Source organism: Dama dama, chromosome 18, assembly GCF_033118175.1.
Source record: "Dama dama isolate Ldn47 chromosome 18, ASM3311817v1, whole genome shotgun sequence".
NCBI classification, from domain to species: Eukaryota; Metazoa; Chordata; class Mammalia; order Artiodactyla; family Cervidae; genus Dama; species Dama dama.
This window is the reverse complement of record NC_083698.1, coordinates 98,577,046-98,596,092: the sequence shown is the minus strand read 5'-3', so window position 1 is coordinate 98,596,092 and position 19,047 is coordinate 98,577,046. Positions and strand designations below refer to the sequence as shown.

The 19,047-nt window shown below is 37.9% G+C and overlaps 1 protein-coding gene across 1 annotated transcript in view; it reads left to right on the top strand.

The window, feature by feature from the left end:
* KDM7A (lysine demethylase 7A) overlaps positions 1–19,047 on the top strand; it is a 70,231-nt gene that overhangs the window by 24,852 nt on the left and 26,332 nt on the right. Inside the window, exons 2-4 of the mRNA XM_061165915.1 lie at positions 8,198–8,283; positions 14,173–14,290; positions 18,527–18,687. Of these exons, the coding sequence (XP_061021898.1) occupies positions 8,198–8,283; positions 14,173–14,290; positions 18,527–18,687 (365 nt within the window). The remainder of the gene's footprint in view (positions 1–8,197; positions 8,284–14,172; positions 14,291–18,526; positions 18,688–19,047) is intronic.

Below are 19,047 nucleotides of genomic sequence, written 5' to 3'. Positions count from 1 at the left end.
TTGAACTGTGGTGTTGGAGAAGACTCTTTAGAGTCCCTTGGACTGCAAGGAGATTAAAGCAGTCAATCCTAAAGGAAATCAGTCCTGAATGTTCATTGGAAGGACTGATGCTGAAGCTGAAACTCCAATACTCTGGCCACCTGATGCGAAGAACTGACTCATTTGAAAAGACCCTGATGCTGGGAAGGATTGAAGGTGGGAGGAGAAGGGGATGACAGAGGATGAGATGGTTGGATGGCATCACTGACTCAACGGACATGAGTTTGAGTAAAGTCTGAGAGTTGGTGATGGACAGGGAGGTCTGGTGTGCTGCAGTCCATGGGGTTGCAAAGAGTTGGACACGACTGAGCAACTGAACTGAACTGAGAAATCATCAGTCAAAAATACACAAATGCATTTATGAAATCAAAATTTTTTTTAATCCTATAGCTGCAGATGTAGAGTTTAAATTTCTCATTAAATTAATTATTAAAACATATACGAAGGCAGTAATGTATATACTGATGGCATAGTCCTTAATTCTTTCCGTTATTAACTTAAGGACATTTCTAAGCAAACCTTTATATAATTGTTTCTGTTTATCCTTTATCATCATGACAAGTTTTTTCTCCCTCGAGATGATTTACAAAGTTCTTACTTAATTCTCAAATAATATTCATTTTGGGATGGCATTTATTTGCCCTTTCACTGGTTATAAATAGAAGTATAGTCTATCTCCGTGAAATAGCAAATCTGCTGGGCACTGTCTGCATTATAGCTTTCCTTAGTCACTGTAGACACACCCCACACATAGCCGGACAAGCCAAAGTAGATTGCTAAAGAGTAGAACAGCATAGTAAGTCCCATAAATACAGGTTCCATTTCAAGAGCGGGTTCGTAAGTACAGTTTGTTTGCAAGTCCAATAAAGTTAGCCTAGGTACCCAGCTAACACAGTTGGTTACACAGCACTGTACTATAATATGTTTATAATACTTTTCACACAAATAGTACATAAAAACTAAACAGAAAAAATAAACAATTTTAATCTTACAGTACCTTGAAAAGTATAATAGTACTTTTCTTTCTGATAGCTCAGTTGGTAAAGAATCCACCTGCAAAGCAGGAGACCCTGTTAAGATTCCTGGGTTGGAAAAGTCCGCTGGAGACGATATAGGCTACCACTCCAGTATTCTTGGGTTTCCCTTGTGGCTCAGCTGGTAAAGAATCCACCCGCAATGCGGGAGACGTAGGTTCTATCCCTGGGTTGGGAAGATCCCCTGGGGGAGGGATCCTCTAGACCTGTCCACTCTAGTATTCTGTCCTGGAGAATTCCATGGACTGTATAGTCCATCAGATCACAAACAGTCAGACACGACTAAGCCACTTTCACAAAGATCCTTTAAACTATTTACCATTTATATCGCCTCTTCTATGTACTCAGGTGTCAGGCAGTGACAAGCAGAACAAGCATGTTTTTCTGTGCTCTAGGGGTAAATAGTGTAATGTCAATTATATTTGATGTGTATATTTCACACATTCATCCTGAAACAAGTTTTATTAGAAGCATACCAACAGGATTTTCAGCTTTTTGAAGGGTGTTTTGTATCAGTGAGCTCATCTCTTGGTTCTTCAGTCCCTCTTATTTTTCTGTCATATTCTTTGTTCAATTCCTTTAAAAAAAAAAAAGTTTTATTTATTTATTTGACTGCACCAGGTATTAATTGCAGCACATGGGATCTAGTTCCCTGACCAGGGATCAAACCCCAGCCCACTGCATCGGGGAGCATGAAGTTTTAGCCACTGGACCACCAAGAAATCCCCGTTCAATTCCTTTTTATGTTGTCTTCCTCACCCTTGGTAACCTGAATGTTCTGAGTCAGCTGGTTGGAAATAACTCAGGAAGCCGTTAGGACGGTTGGAAGGATGAGCCAACTGTTAGAGGTAGGAAGAGTGTCACATTTTTTCTGAGATTATTATGAACTGAAAGAATTTGGTTCAGTATGCACTTCATTCAAAATCCTTGTTAAATATAGTTAAGCACATAATATGCCAGTAAATAGCTTTGATGTGTCAAAAATAAAGTCTTCAATGTCATGCTCAACGTGTAAGGAAAAGCACTTAATTTTATGAACACAGTTTAATGTCAGCAAGAGAATAACAGACGTTGGGTTTTTCTGAATCAAAGATTTAATTAAAAATTACCAGTTTGATTTTCAGTGAAAATATCTCATACATGCAAATTATAACTTTTTGCTTTAGCTGATACCTGATAATAAAGTATCTTAGGGTTAAAACACTGCATGAAATGTAATTTAGATGTGAAAATGGCTTTTGGCATTCTAGTTTAGTTTTAGCAGGAATGTCAACCTATTAAGCCAATATCAATAAACAAAGTAAGGTTTTTGGACCTTCAAAACAATTGTTCTACAGTTTCATTGTAAACATTCTATGTTTATTAACTTAATTAATTTGCTTAACTTTGAGGGAGATACAGTCATCTCCATCCTTACAGTGAGACAAAGAACAGACAAAGTTACCCGAAGTCATACATAGGTAGTAGTCCAGGATTTTAACATAGGTAGATTGACTCCAGAGAACTCAACCATCAAAAAGTAATTAAAAATTGGAAAAGAATTATCTTCTTTTTCCCTTTAAGAATGGCCATTTGAGTGTCTAACGTGTACTCTGAAGAGACATCACTGAAGGAAAAAATATTAAGCCTAATCATAAGGCCAAGTTTCCTGTGTGGGCTCAGACCTCATAGGTAATAAGCCCAGACCTGTATGAGCTGTGATTAGTACCTAATAGAAGCATAATAATGTTAATGGTTGCTATTTATTAATGTATTTACTGTACCATTGCTTATATGCTAAGCCATATGCGTTACATATTTACCTGCATTGTCCTGTTTAGTCCTAGGGGAACTCCTACTCAGAGGAATTAAAAAGTTGCTCAAAGTCAAAACTACTGGAGCTAGAAATCAAATCAGTTTTCCTGATTCCAGAATCTATGCATCCCACTCAAGCCAAGTGACCCCTATTTTTCTGGTGGCTTGAAACTGGTCTGAGTAGTCCTTGCCTGGATTATAGCTGTCCCAAGGCCTCAGCTGACTCTAGAGTTACATGAAAGGAAATATGACGAGCAGGTTATAAACCTCCCTCTCTATTCCTGGAGTTACTTCATCTCAAAGGCCACTCCCCAGCCCCTTTGGTGGTATTACTGTGAGGTTTTGGGGCTTCCACAATGGATGACTCAGTCCTTTATGGAGAAGTCGTAAAAATTACTTTTGGGTAGAAGGGTGAACTTTTGAAACACAGGTGAAAACTTGCAATGAAGCAAAATTGTGAATTAATGAATTTTATTACTGCATCCTTCTACCATCTAAGGAAAGATGAGAAATCTACTAATTCATACATTGAAAGATAGTTTCCCCCCCCGCCCCCCTTTTTTTTTTTTTTTTTTTTTTTTACAGATTGTGTTGCCTTTAGTTCCTATACTAAATTCTTCAGAAATTCAAGCTGGACATTTTTTTTTTTTTTAAACTTGCATGTAACTTTGCCACAATGGATCGATTTTCAAATAAGTTTTCAGCACAGTTAATAATCATAAAAAATTTACTGGGATCATCATGTTGAGAGGTCACTATAAGTGATCCTGGGAGAAGTCTGAGCTCAAGTCAGGAAGTAAGGTATGTAAAACAGCTCAGTATTAGACATCCACAAGTGGAGATATGTGTGAATAAAGTGTTGCAGAACTTTCTGTGGGGTGATCCAGTGAAGTTTCACCAAGGAGAGTCTGTAAGATTGCTTGGTGAGGAATGGGGAGAGGATTTGAAGCAAGAGGAATATCTAATGAAGTCTGCTGGCAGGAACATCTTTAAAAATTTGGCCTCCAACTCTTCTGACATTGAGAGGAGGGAATATAAATGGGAGCATTATCCAGGAGGAAAAAAAAGAATGTTTGGCAGATCCCAGGGAATCCTGGTTAGTCATTAATTAAATTCTGTTCTTGTCAAGTGTCACACACACACACAAAAAAGCTAGCTAAGCAACAATTTCAGAAGGTTAAGACAATAGAAAGTGCTAAAGTTGTCACTGTCCCACTTACCAAAAGGCACTGAGGCTGTTCTGTAGATGGAAGCTAGTCAGCAAAGGTCAGATTGTCACCCCCACAGGAAGGCACCCCCCTCCACACACACACTCACAACAGTCTAAGAAACACTGAGCATTTTGCCATTAGGAGAAAATGGAGCGATTGGTATATTAAGGAAGGTTTTGTGAGAGACTGAAGGAGATTTGAAAGTTATTCTTAGAAAGTTTGCTTTCAGAGTTCTGCATCTTATGTGTCCTACTGCATTTGCTCTTAACATATCTGTTAAAGCTGTAGGGACTTAGAAAAGTGAAAGTGTTAGTCACTCAGTCATGTCTGACTTCTTTGCAGCCCCATGGACTGTATGTAGCCTGCCAGGCTCCTCTGTCCATGGAATTTTCCAGGCAAGAATACTGGTGTGGGTAGCCATTCCTTTCTCCAGGGGATCTTCCCGACCCAGGAATCAAACCCTGGTCTCCTGCATTGCAGGCAGATTCTTTGCTGTCTGAGCCATCAGGGAAACCGTAGTGACTGTAGAATTTTTTTAATGGGGGCTGAGGAGTGGGAGAAGTTATCCTTCCTTCTGAGAGAGGAAACGGAAACATATGTAGTTCCTTTTAGATCTACTTAAAGATCTGAAATAACTTTCTTGGTTTAGGGATATTTAATTTTTATGTTTAATTTGGTTTTTTTTAAATTTATTAATTTATTTGGGAAGTTCCGAGACTACTTTCATGTTACTTGCTTAGGAGTTTTATAAGAATCCTTTAGTGAGTATTAGTAATATAGATTTAGTAAGTATCCTTGTCTTAATTTTCTAAGGAATTTTGTTGCATTTTAGTCAGAAATAAATGTTTTATCAAATACTTGTCCTGCTCCTTTTTAAACGGTCATGTGGGTTTTTCTTTTAATCTGTTTAATGTGGCAAATTTCACAGATTAAATTTTTTTTAGTGTTAAAACCACCTTGCATTCCTGAGATAAACCAAACTTGATATTTCCAAATGAGAGTGGCTTATAGTTTTTCTTTCTTGTATCATCTTTTCTAAGTTTTAATGTCAAGGTTGTGTTATCATAAAATGAGTTAGAAAGTAAGTCCTTTTTTTCTACTTGCTTGTGCAAATTTATAATATTGGAATTATTTATTCCCTTAATACTTAATAGAACTTTCTTGTGAACCCATCTGGGCCTGGGAATTTTTTGAGGGGGGCATAACTTTTTAATGTTATAAGTAATAATTTTAGGACTATGCAAATATTTTTTCTTTGTGACTCAGGTTTGCCTGTCTTATATTTTCTAATCCTTTAGCATAAAATCATTCATAATACCCTCTTTTACATTTAGTATCTATAGAATCTATAGTTTTCTCCCTCTTTTTATTCTTACCATTGGTTATTTATGTTTTATCTTATTTTTCATAAGCTTGCCAGAGGTTTGACAATTTTATAAGTCTTTCCAAAGAATCAATTTTTGGCCACAGTGCTCTATTGTATGTTTGTTTTCTGTGTCATCAATTCTGTTCTTTTAGTTTTCCTTCTGTCTGTGTGTTTAAGGTTTATTTTGCTATTCTTTTTGTTACTATTTGAGATAGATTTTATTACTTCATTAATTTTAACCCCCTTTTCCTGTAATGCATATATTTAAGGTTATATATTTCTGTTTACAGGTTCTGCATTTGGCAAATTTTGTTATGTAGCATTTTCATTACTGTTCAGCTCAAAATAATTTTTAGAGTTTCGTTATGATTTATCTTTTTACTTGGCTTATTTATAATATTATTTCTTAATTTCTAGACACATGAAGATTTTCCAGTTACCTTTTTTGTCATTTCTTTCTCTCTTAACTGAACTGTGGCCAGAGAATTTCTGATTTCACACCTGCAAAACTGACTGTGGCCCAGTGTGTGGTTTTTTGTTAAGAATGGTCCATGTGTGCTTGAAAGGAAGGGTGTGTTCTATGGATGTTGGGTGTAGGGTTCTATAAATGTTCATTAGGTCATGTTTTTTTTTTAATTCTGCAGTTCAAACCTTGTATGTTTCATAGATTATGATTTGCCTACATATTCTGTCGGAGATATTGCTCTACTTTTCTTGGCTTTTCCATTTTTCTTGCATCTCAGACCTGTCTGTGACCGTCTTCCTTCTGCCAGAAGTGCATCCATTGGCATTTTCTTTGCTGTGGGTTGGCTGGGGCTAAACTCTGTTTTGGTTGTACAGCTTCTTTCTTTCCCCCTCCTTGAAACACATTTTAACTGAATATTGAATGCTCAGTTAATAGATATTTTAGGTTAGCAGATCGTTTCTTTAAGCACATGTAAGGTATTCTAATGTGTTCCAGTTTTCATTATTTCTTTGAGAAGTCTCTCATCCTTGCATGTAATCTGTGCTTTTTTCGTCTTATGGCTTTGAACTTTCCCAAATTTTGTTTTGTACAGATTTACTGTGATGTGAATTGACTTTTTATTCATCTGGAGACCAGTGTCTTTCATTATTTCTGCAAATTTGTAGCTGTTAGCTCATGGTATTGCTTCTGCCCCTGTTCTCTCTACTTTACCTTCTGAGGCTCTGGTTAAATGTATGTTACATTTTCATTCTCTCCTTCATGGTTCTCACGCTCTTGTTTGTATTTCCTGTCGTCTTATTCTCTTTGTTGCCTTCTGAGTAATGTGACCACCGTCCGTTTCACTGATTTTCTCTTCCACTGTAACACCTATCAACTGACACCCCCAAATTCTGTGTTAGTACTGCTTTGGCTCTTTTTCAGGTACTAGTTGTGGTTGTGTTTTTGTTCTGACACTTTTGGGGAATACAAACGTGTAGAATTTTACCCTAATAAATTACTTAGAAAGTAAGCAAAGCTGCTGTGGTCTTTGATTGATGAACTACTCCTGTGTTCAAGATGTCACTATATAGTTTTTCAAGTTCCTAGTTCCCTCAATCTTTATTTAAATGCTACTGCTCTGTACTCCATGGAATAGAGTATTCCAGATACAATGCCTCAAACTGATTTAACTGGTTAATTAGGGATATGAGACCTAATGCAGAATTTTTAGGACTCAGTGCTCTTGCCACGTCAGTGACGTTAACCCAAATTTGCTAGCCACCCTGGCTGATGACGACCATATTTTGCAGTTAGGTGGTGTTTTAATCTACCCAGGAAAGGGAGGCAGAGAGAAGAAACTGGAGAGAGAGAGAGAGAGGATTTGTGAGTTCTCTGGAGTCGCTTCTTAAAAGGACAGTAATCCTATTGGATTAAGGCCCCCTCCTTATGACCTCACTGAACCCTTATTACTTCCTTAGAGACCCTATCTCCAAACATAGTCACACCGGGGTTTACAGCTTCAGCATGTGAATTTTGGAAGGACACAAACACATTGAGTCCATAGCAGGTAGCATTTACATAATGGTTGAGGGTCTTACGGTTTATGTTATAATTATTTATAACATTATAAATAAAATATATATTTATAAAATAAAATATACTTATTATGTTATAAATATGTTATACCTATGCTGTCTCTACTGCTGCTAATAGTGAATCACTGCCCATGTATTTGGGTATATTCTCCCCCACAATTATTCAGCAAATATGCAGAGAAAAGGGGCTTCCCTGGTAGCTCAGCTGGTAAAGAATCTGCCTGCAGTGCAGGAGACCCCAGTTTGATTCCTGGGTGGGAAAGATCCGCTGGAGAAGGGATCAGCTACCCACTCCAGTATTCTTGGGTTTCCCTGGTGGCTCAGCTGGTTAAGAATCCGCCTGCACTGTGGGAGACCTGGGTTCGATCCCTGGGTTGGGAAGATCCCCTGGAGAAGGGAAAGGCTACCCACTCCAGCATGCAGAAGTGAAGTTAAGTCGCTCACTTGTGTCCGACTCTTTGCTGCCCCATGGACTGTAGCCTGCCAGCCTCCTCCGTCCGTGGGATTTTCCAGGCAAGAGTGCTGGAGTGGGTTGCCACTTCTCCAGTATGCAGAGTAGACAATAAAATTTATTCTTACATGCGTTTCTGTACTCTTCAAAATGTGTTGGTGAGATTGTTGTGCATTTCTTAGCTAGATTCTAACCAATCTATTATAGTTAAGTAAAGATTTTTACCTTATTTACATATTGGCCTTATGTTTCTCTACCTTAGCTGTGTTGGAGTAGAAGAACATCATGCCGTCGACATTGACCTGTATCACTGTCCCAACTGTGCGCTTCTGCATGGCTCCTCCTTGAGTGAGTACTAGAAGCTTAAATCAAAATTGGGATTTAGAACTTAATATGTACATGACAATACTTGATGATACTCTGGCTAGTTTTATACACCCACCAAGAACTGTAAGAAAGGTTTTTCTGAAGGTACTGAGAGTACAGTGTTTGTTTGAATTACTGACTTATTTAACAAGTCAGAGCACTAAGTGAAAAAACACTATCGTTCTTAATTGCCAGTGCAAAGCTCCAAACTCAAAACACATATTTTTCAAAGCTTTCAACTTGAGAAGTAAAATAAAGTAAACTTTTTCTGATTCTGGCTGTTTTTATCTCTAAATGTTTTTTTTTAAAAGGATTGTAACTAGACTTACTGGTGCTCAGTCTGAAATGTATAGAAATACTGAATCACTACTTTGTGTGCTAGAAACTAACACAGAGTTATTGGCCATTTATGTTTCAAAGACAAAGGCTCATAAAAAAAGAGAACGGATTTGTGGTTACCAGAGGCAGGGGTGGGGGGTGGGGGGCAGGATTTGATGAAGGTGATCAAAAAGTACAAACTTCCAGCTATAAGATAAATAAGTACTAGGGCTGTACAACATGTAAATATGATTCAGCACTGCTGTATGTTCTTTGTGAAAGTTGTTAAGAAAGTGGATCCTAAGAGTTCTCATTACAGGAAAAAAATTTTGTTTATTTTGGGTCTACATGAGATGATGGACAGTCATTAAACTTACTGTGGTCATCATGAAATGATGTATGTCAGTCAGACCATTATGTTGTATAACTTAAACTTATTCATTGGTGTATGTCAATTATATCCCAATAAAACTGAAAGAAGAAGAAAATAATCAGTACTATTTGGGACAGTGTATAGGACAAGACTTTAATGCACATGTGCAGTACACTTGGAGGAAAAAATTAGGGCACTGACATGCCAAGGTATTACTTCTGTTGTCCGAATTAGGTCCGGCTGTTGAGTATGGCCTAGAGTCCTGTCTAGCAGTCCTCTATGATGGAAGTAACCTTCCCACAGTCATCCTGTCCCAAGGACAGAGGCCAGACCAAGTCTCTGCCCACACTGTCCTTTCTGAGGGCCGTGGGCATGGGCAGGGAAGCTCACACATCTTCTGGAGTGCACCAGCAACACATAGGAAAGGAGATTGTTGTTCAGTCGCTCAGTCGTGTCTGACTCTTTGCGACCCCATGCACTGTTGCACGCCAGGCTTCCCTTTACTATCTCCTGGAGCTTGCTCAAACTCACGTCTGTTGAGTCGATGATGCCTTCCAACCATCTCATCCTCTGTCATCCCCTTTGTTGCTAGCCTCTTACAAATGCTTCAGAATATATTGGAGTATTAGTTATTGTACAGATGTGAGAGTAGAGAAGCGATTTTTAAGAGGCTTTGGAATATATTTTAACTATTTCTTCTCTTAAAAACTTAGACTGCATCCTAGCATTTTTGCGTTCGTAAAACTAAAGGGGAAAACTGTAGACTTAATCACTTTAGAACTACCTTTTCCCAAACATACCTTGTACACGCTTGGGTCAGATGTGGGTAACGTAGACAATTTCTTTTTCTGAATTCAGTTTTTTCCCTAGTACTTTTTTAAAGTAGAAATTGTGTTTTTTGATTATGGGCAAGTGATTTTTCAAAAGCGACTTAAGTCACAACTGACTGCTTATCTGTTTTGTTAGAAATATTAATAATTTACCTAGTTTCTAAGAGATTTAACAATTTAAGCTATATAAATTATTGAAAATTTTTTTTGTAAAGTACAGGTTATCCTTTTTGTTAGTTATGCAGTATAAAATTTGAGGTTAGCCAATTGGTTGAATTGTTACATGTATAATTGACTTATTGTCACAAATTTAAAGAAGATACTACTTATCTGTGTACTTGGCTGCCTCAGGTCTTAGTTGTGACCCACATCCTGTTTGTGGCGAGTAGGCTCGGTAATTACAGCGCAGGCTCTCTAGTTGTGGCCCATGGGCTTGTGATCCCATGTGTGATCCCATGTGTGATCCCACACATGTGGGATCTTGGTTCCCCAGCCAGGGATTGCACCCATGTTCCCCATACTGGAAGGCAAATTCTTAACCACTGGACCACCAGGGAAGTCCCATAAATGTTTATAAAATTTCATATTTTGTGTAGTGCTGAAGTATGTAGTATATAACTTGAAGTAATTATTGACCAAGTGTAATTCTTGGAGGAAATAAATAATACTGGCTTGTTATATCAAGACGAGAAACAGAACTGAAATGTAAGTTTCAGTTTAGAATTTAAGTAAATAACCCCCAAATGAAATAATTTGAATTTAATTTCTATGAAATGTTATATGGGTTATTATGAATCAGAATAATGTAGTATTTAAAACACTGCTCCATGTAATGCACTCTTATTTTCTTTTTTCCTGTGTGATTTAATTTTTTTAAAAGCTTGTCATGCTCACTAAATTGATTTCACAATCCATAATGGATCATGAAGCTACACTTTGAATAACAATGCTTCAGAGGGGAGCTTGACTATTACCTGCCCTTTCATATTCTTCTCATCCGTGAATAATATAAAATCAGGCATGGGCTGTCTTCTGGGAAAAAAGTCCAGCTCTAAGTACCCATAAGAAAAATGCCACAGATCCAGCAATCTCTTTTATCCCGGTTTAACGTTCCATTTCCCCACCCCTCACCCTCACACCTAATTTGGGTAATCCCTTTTGGACATTTTTCTCTCTGCTCTTAAGCCTCTCTTACTTGCTACCAAAGATTTTCTGTTTCTTTCAGAGTTCCCTAGGAATTCTTACTACAGATTCCATTTAGACAGTAAAATATTCATTAATATGGTGAATTTAGACTTTACCTTCTTAATGGGAATTAAGAACTCTATTCGAGGCCCAGTATCAAAAAACCCAGCCCAATACTTAAACACATATTCTCAGTGCTCCTCAGGCACATGCAATCCAAATGCAAAATTTTCTCTCCTTTCCCTATGACCATTATTAAAATATTCTTTCCCTGGCCTCCTTCCTTTGAGAAATCCAGTCAGCTCTTGCAGTGGCTGATTTGATGTGTTGAGGATGTTGGTCTAACAGGACAGTATAGTCTTCTATTAACATCCTGCAAGTCAACACATTTAAAAGGAAAGAAAAGTAATTGGCAGCTTATTGGTTGCCCCAGACACTGTGCTGAGAAGTACAGTTAATAGATTTATATCATCTCCTTTGATATTTGTAACACCTTGATGTGAGAAAAATGATCTTACTAGGTCTGTGATGTAGCTTTTTGGCAGAGCTGGAGTTTGAACCTGCAGCTGTCCAATCCCAATCTGTTTTAATTCTAATCTGTTATGTCAAAATGAAAATTAAAACAATGTGACATCATTATTAACTTTCAAATGGGCAGTTTGTTCTTTTTCTTTTTCCCCTTCCTCCCTCTTTCCCCCTGTTGACCAGGTTGCTCATATATATCGGTGAGAATAGGTTAGCTACTACTGTTCTGGAGGCAATTTTGTAGTATGTAGCCAGAAACAGACTTACGTATATAAATATTAATTTCATCTTTGTTTAAAGATACATCTTCATTTACATTTTAAAACTCTAGGCTGCCTTTAAATTGTTTTTGAGCATTTAATAAGGACAAAATGCCCATGATAGTAAAGATAAGCATAAATATTATGATCCCAGCTGAAAATAAAATGGGGTTATATCTGTGTATATGTAAGCAAAAAGCCTGGAATCAAATACCTTTGAATCATATACCTTTGATTTTTGTTTTGTTTCGTTTTTTGACTGTGTAGCGAGGCTTTCGGGATCTTCATTCCCCAACCAGGGGCCGAATTAGGGCCCACAGCAGTGAAAGCACAGAGTCCTAACCACCGGATGGCCAGGGAATTCCCTAGAAGTGATTTTAAGTAAGGAAAAGAAGGTTGCCTAATGATTGTCAGTTTTTCTCCATGAGGTTTTTTTAAAAAGTGGGATTTACTCTTTTCCATGTTGAGGGTCTGACTGCCATAAATTACTTGGGAATCTTGTTTGAGACTTAGATATGAAGGAACCTAATTTCTACCCCTGTTGATTATTTAAATGTGGCTTCTCCTTATCCGTATGAGGATCCAGCAGTATTTTATTATTATGATCTTTGTAAGGTGAAGGGTTTGAAATAACTTAGACTCATAGAGTTGTCACCCCTGCCAAGGTTTTATTATGAAAATGTTCAAATATACAGGAAAAGCTGAAAGAATGTTACCTCTAAACCAACCATCCAGATTCCACTTATCAGCATTTCACGTTGCTTGTTTATCTCATATCTGTCCATTAACTATCCCACTGTACACTGCCCATCTTATTTTTTGATTCAATCTAAGTAAATTACAGACATCAGTACATTTCCCGGGCTTCCCTAGTGGCTCAGATGGTAAAGAATCCGCCTGCAATGAGGGAGACCTGGGTTCAATTCCTGAGTTGGGAAGATCCCCTGGAGAAGGGAGCGGCTACCCACTCCAGTATTCTGGCCTAGAGACTTCCATGGACTATATGTATAGTCCATGGGGATCGCAAAGAGTCAGACATGACTGAATGACTTTCACTCGCTCACATGCATTTCCCACAATTACGGAAGTTTTAGGCTTAAAAGTGATTTTCAAATTAAAAAAAAAAAGATGTAAAACTGAAATCTTACCTCGATGCCACACAAAAGATGTGCAGGTAGTTCCACCCTGAGGAAAAGAGGAATGAATGAGGTCCAGAGCTCCTACCTCAGTCTCTTCTCCATCTTCCCTTATATTAAGGGTTCCGCAGCACAGTCTGAAAAATAGAACTCAGCCCCTTCATTTCCACATCGAGGACACTGCACCCAGACATGTTGCAGAGTAGGTCGGGGCTTCCCATGTGGCACTAGTGGTGAAGAATCTGCCTGCCAGTGCAGGGGATGCAGGTTCAGTCCCTGAGTCGGGAAGATGCCCTAGTGGAGGGTATGGCATCCTACTCCATCCAGTGTTCTTGCCCGGAATATTCCTTGGACAGAGGAGCCTAGTGGGCTACAGTTCATGGGCTTGCAGAAGAATCAGACAGAACTAAGTGACTGAGCGTGCACACACATGCGCAGAGTAAGTTGTGACTAAACTAGGAGTCAAAGCCAAGTGTCCTGATTGTGGTTGCTGTGCCTACTCAGGTTTTAGCCTCCCAGAGCTACAGACTCACAGGATCTGAGCGTTAGAGTGAACCCTCCGGTATTTATTCTGTCACCTCACTTGTCTTCCTTATATTATGATGCTGTTCCTCTGTCAATGTAACCATGCTTATTTTGGGAATAAATCTTGACATAAAAGAGAAGTGACTGTGCTGTTAAAATAGATTTCTGATGTGAGATCAAAGGCCCTGTCCTGAGAGACTGATTTGGATGATCTATAAAAATCCTGTTATGACCTAAAGTTCTAGTGACAGTCCAGATTTTAAATAGTAGTGAGGTTTATAGCATATATAAATATGGGTATTATAAAAGGCTCAATCTGCTAATTTGAATTCCTTGATTTAATTTTAAAATAATTTTTGAAGTAAAAAGATTTAAAGGACTTCCTTGGTGGTCCACTGGTTAAGATTCTGAGGTTCCATTGCAGGGGGTGCGGGTTTGAATCCTGGTTGGGGGAATTAATATCCTGCATGCTGTGAGGCATGGCCAAAATAATAATAATAATAGTAGTAGAAGGATTTAAAAAACCCCACAGTTAACTGCCTATAGTTGCAGCATTCCATAAAGTAAATTTTACTTCTTCAGCCTTAGAAATACATTTAAAAATGTGAGTATTATTATACTTAACAATTGTTTCTGATTATGTAGACTATAATGATAGAAAGTACGTGGTACCACCAGTTACAGAGATGTTTTCTTCTTTCAATCTTCTCAAAATCCAGTGAAAAAGAGGAGGAACTGGCACAGGCATGACTACACAGAAATTGATGATGGTTCCAAACCAGTGCAGGCTGGAACTAGAACTTTTGTGAAGGAACTACGTTCTCGAGTCTTCCCAAGGTATGGAAACCTGTTATGACCAAAGAACATTTAAGAATGTTACCTAATAAGGTGAAATTATCTAAAGCAGCGTTTTCAAGCTTCAGGTTGCAAGCCATTACTGTTCTCAACCAGCTTTTTACTTTTTGAAAATAAAATAGAAAAGTTTGGTGCATTGCATGTAATAGGAGTAAATAAGCATAGCTTCGTGGAAGTTTTGTTCTATGTATGTGTACTGGATTACTGTGTAAAAATGTGTTTCTTAACTGTAGGTCCCGATCTGAGAAGTTTGAAGCACACTGATCTGAGGCACTTAGTCCCATTCTTGACTCCTTATGTTGTACACCTGCAGCTCCTCCTTCCTCTTTATCTCACCTGCTCCTGTTTTCACGCTGTTTTCCCTTACGTTGTTTTCTGATCCGTCTCCACTCTACTTCGGCCGGAAGTCCTCACAGCTGTTGCTCAGCCTCTGCTGGCAGCAAGACTAGGTTTTGTTTTTTGTGTTTTGTTTTTAAGATAATGTGTTTGAGTTGTGTGGCCCGAGAGAAGAGTGTCAAAAGCATTATGCAGCACTTAGTCACGCTAATTTAGATCATTTCCTACTCACTGCCTGACATCTATTTAAAGTGATAATGCTTAATAGGCTTTTTACACAGGATCACATCCAGGCTTGTTAAAAAGGGGAAGTACAATTCAAATTTCAATCACAATATCACCTGCAGCCTATTATGGAATTATTTCAGATCCTGTAAGTGTAAAACCCTTGCTCTTTCTTTGTAATCTTGAGGATACCTGGCCAGTCCCCTCCCTTAAACAGAAGCATAAGTGATAAGCGGCTTCTGTTGGCTCCCACAGGTAACAGAGAGAAAAAAATATGAAACACAGTGATTTCCATGTGCTTTTTGCGATATTAAAGGTCCTGTTCTCAAATATTCTCTTTTATCAGTATCAAAGTCATTGGAGAAATGTTTCTTTTCATTGATTGATTTGGAGCCCAAATTTTCAGCCAGTGTCTCTCGGCTGGCTTCAGAGAGGCTTGTGAGTTCCCTAAAACTGTATAAACTATTTATTGTTGATGTGATTTTTTTCAGGGAGCAAGGCCATAGTTTTCATTTTTTTAAATAGGTTTGTAACCCAAAAGAGTAGTGTCAAAAATCCTGGCCCAGTGATTCCTGTGGTTTCTCTGCCAAAGTGTTAAACACAAATGAGTTAAATACAGATTACAGAGATGCTCACAAATGTCCACACTGTACTTACCATTAATTAAAGGTCTTGGTTTTATTTTGTTTAACTCCATAAACCTCCAAAGACAGAGTGACAATAATTAACTAAATCACACATATTCAATGGGATTAGCATAGAAATGTGTAAAATAAAGTGAATGGGTTATCTTCTCCACCCTTATTTTAAGACTTAAAGTTTTTTCAGATCCTTTTTTTATGTAAATGATAATTTTTAAAAACAATTATGTGTACAGATGTGTGATGGATATACACTTCTAATTTTAAAAGATAAAATGGAGTTATGTTACACATATGTTGTGCAACTTGCTTTTTTTTTTACTGTTATATTTAATAGATACCCTTCCGTATATATACATAAATTTATCTCACTCTTTAACTGCTATGTAGTGTGCAATAGTATGTGTGTGTGTGTGTGTACCATATATATGTACCATTGTTTACTTAACCGTCCCACTATGGTAAAGGGTCCAGTTTTTTTTTCTCTTGTAAGTAATGATGTACCTATATTTTTGAGCACTTGAATCTATATATTTTTGATCACTTTGGAGGAGTAGAACACCAAACATTTAAGATGAAGGAGTACAAGAGATTTAAGATTCTCCTTTAGATTGGGTTTAAGGAATTGTTAAGTTCTCAGAGGCTGAGGAAGAAGGAACACTTGGGAATATTTATGGGGAAAATAAAAGGCAATACAGAACTCAGTGAGTCAGGTAGAGAAGCTCTAAGCCTTCTACTTACATGACTGTCCAAGGAGAGTCTGTCTGGATATTTTAAGGCCTTAAACTGACCTGCTGTTTCTGAGAAGGTGGGATGATCTGAGCTCAGTAATTCAGGGACCTAGTTTCTCCTGTTATCTCCTTGACAGCTAGGCTACAGATGACATCAAGACAGCTAAGATCTGATTGTAAAAAAGGAAACTGTTGTGTTTAACCTATTATGCAAATATTGCCCTTAACTTTCAATGTATAGCAGCTGCAATTCTGTGAGCATTTGGAATATAAAATTGAGACTATCTCCATTTTTAGAGATCTCTGATTTATGGTTAGGGAACAATCAACAAAACTGGAAAATTCTTAAAGAGATGGGAATACCAGACCCACCTGACCTACCTCCTGAGAAATCTATATGCAGGTCAAGAAGCAACAGTTAGAACCAGGCATGGAAAAACAGACTGGTCCCAAATTTGGAAAGGAGTGTGCCAAGGCAGACTGTTGTCACCCTGCTTATTTAACTTCGATGCAGAGTACATGATGCGAAATGTTGGGCTGGATGAAACACAAGCTGGAATCAAGATTTCCAGGAGACATTATCAGTAACTTCACATATGCAGATGACAGCACCCTTATGGCAGAAAACTAAGAGGAACTAAATAGCCTTTTGATGAAAGTGAAAGAGGAGAGTGAAAAAGCTGGCTTAAAACTCAACATTCAAAAAACTAAGATCATGGCATCTGGTCCCATCACTTCATGGCAAATAGATGGGGAAACAGTGGAAACAGTGGCAGACTTTATTTTCTTGGGCTCCAAAATCACTGCAGATGGTGACTGCAGCCATGAAATTAAAAGACGCTTGCTCCTTGGAAGAAAAACTATGACCAACCTAGACAGCATATTAAAAAACAGAGACATTAAAAAAAAAAAAAAAACAAAAAAAAAACCAGAGACATTACTTTGCCAACAAAGGTCCATCTAGTCAAAGCTATGGTTTTTCCAGTAGTAATGAATGGATGTGAGAGCTGGACCATAAAGAAGGTTGAATGCCAAAAAATTGATGCTTTTGAACTGTGGTGTTGGAGAAGACTCTTGAGAGTCCCTTGAACTGCAAGGAGATCCAACCAGTCCATCCTAAAGGAGATCAGTCCTGAATATTCATTGGAAGGGTTGATGTTGAAGGTGAAGCTCAAATACTTTGGCCACCTGATGCAAAGAACTGACTCATTGGAAAAGACCCTGATGCTGGGAAAGACTGAAGGCAGGAAGAGAAGGGGACGACAGAGGATGAGATGGTTGGATGGCATCACAGACTCAATGAACATGAGTTTGAGCAAGCTCCAGGAGTTGGTGATGGATAGGGAAGCCTGGCATGCTGCAGTTCATGGAGTAGCAAAGAGTTGGACACGACTGAGTGACTGAACTGAACTGAGGAGACAGTGAAAAGGGACAGACAAACCTCACTTGAGTGTAATGCCTAGAACAGGTTAGTCATTAAAGAATGCAGCCAGAATGCACCTGTTTTTAATGACTGAAGGTGACTAATGTATTAAAACTTATTAAATACTTAGGATAATGATCTTTTAAATCAGGAATTCTCAACTGGGGCATTTGGACGTTGTTTCAATGAGTAAGGACTATGGATGCTAGTCATCCTCCAGTCTGCAGGAAAACATGAATTGTTCTGTGTCTCGGGCGACTTTATGATGTTTAATAAATATTTGTAGAATTTTATAGCCAGATAAAATATGATCTGGTTTTACTTATCCTAACCAGCTCTTATTGTATTGTACCCCTCCCTTTTGTTCTTCTGGCTTCTATGCAGCATGTGTTGAGTTACTTCTAATCTTGTTACTTCTTTTAAATCCAACCATTCATTACGACTAATTGTAGGCATCCCATTATTTTGTTATTCTGTTAGGGAAGCCTGGCATGCTGCAGTCCATGGGGTAGCAAAGAGTAGGACATGACCAGAGACTGAACTGAACTGTTATTCTGTTACCTTTTCTAGTGTTGTTTACCTGAATATTTACATATTGCAATCCATAGTTTGCTATAGTTTGTTTTTTCTCTTGTTATAGTTAAGCCATTTTATATAATTCACATATATTTTTCCAATTATATGTAGGATACTAAAAGGAGCTTTATAAAACATTAGTTATAAAAAAGGAAAATTAGGTATGAGATAGGTTGAGAACCACTGATACAGGTAATAATATAGCATATGAATTAATCCATTACCAGATTTTTTTTTAGCTGAACTTATCAGCAAAGATGACATTTTACTTTTATGTTTTCTTTAGTGCCGATGAAATCATTGTAAAGATGCATGGCAGCCAGCTGACACAAAGATACCTGGAGAAACATGGATTTGAAGTCCCTATAATGGTTCCCAAATTAGATGATCTAGGACTCAGGCTCCCTCCACCAACTTTTTCTGTTATGGATGTGGAACGTTATGTAGGTACGAACTTGATTCCTTTAATTGCTTGGGAAAACACGGTAAAAATAAACTTGATATTATCTTAAAATACCAAAAACTGAATGAAGAGGTGTTAGTTTAGTTCAGTTTCTGGGTCAGGAAAAGTGAAATGCAATGTCATGTACATTGAAAACGTTTTTCTCAGCAGACCTACTTTCAGAAAGACAGAAGGAAGCATTCTCTACAGCCTCATCCTGTTACTTTATTTGTTTTTTTGTCCTCAAATTTACTGATACTTGCTAGGAAAAAATACTACAGAGGGGTAGCTACAGATATGAAAAAGAAGTCTTTCGGAAACTGGGTGAGTTCTAGACCTTGGTAGCAGCATTCAGGTGCAAGATT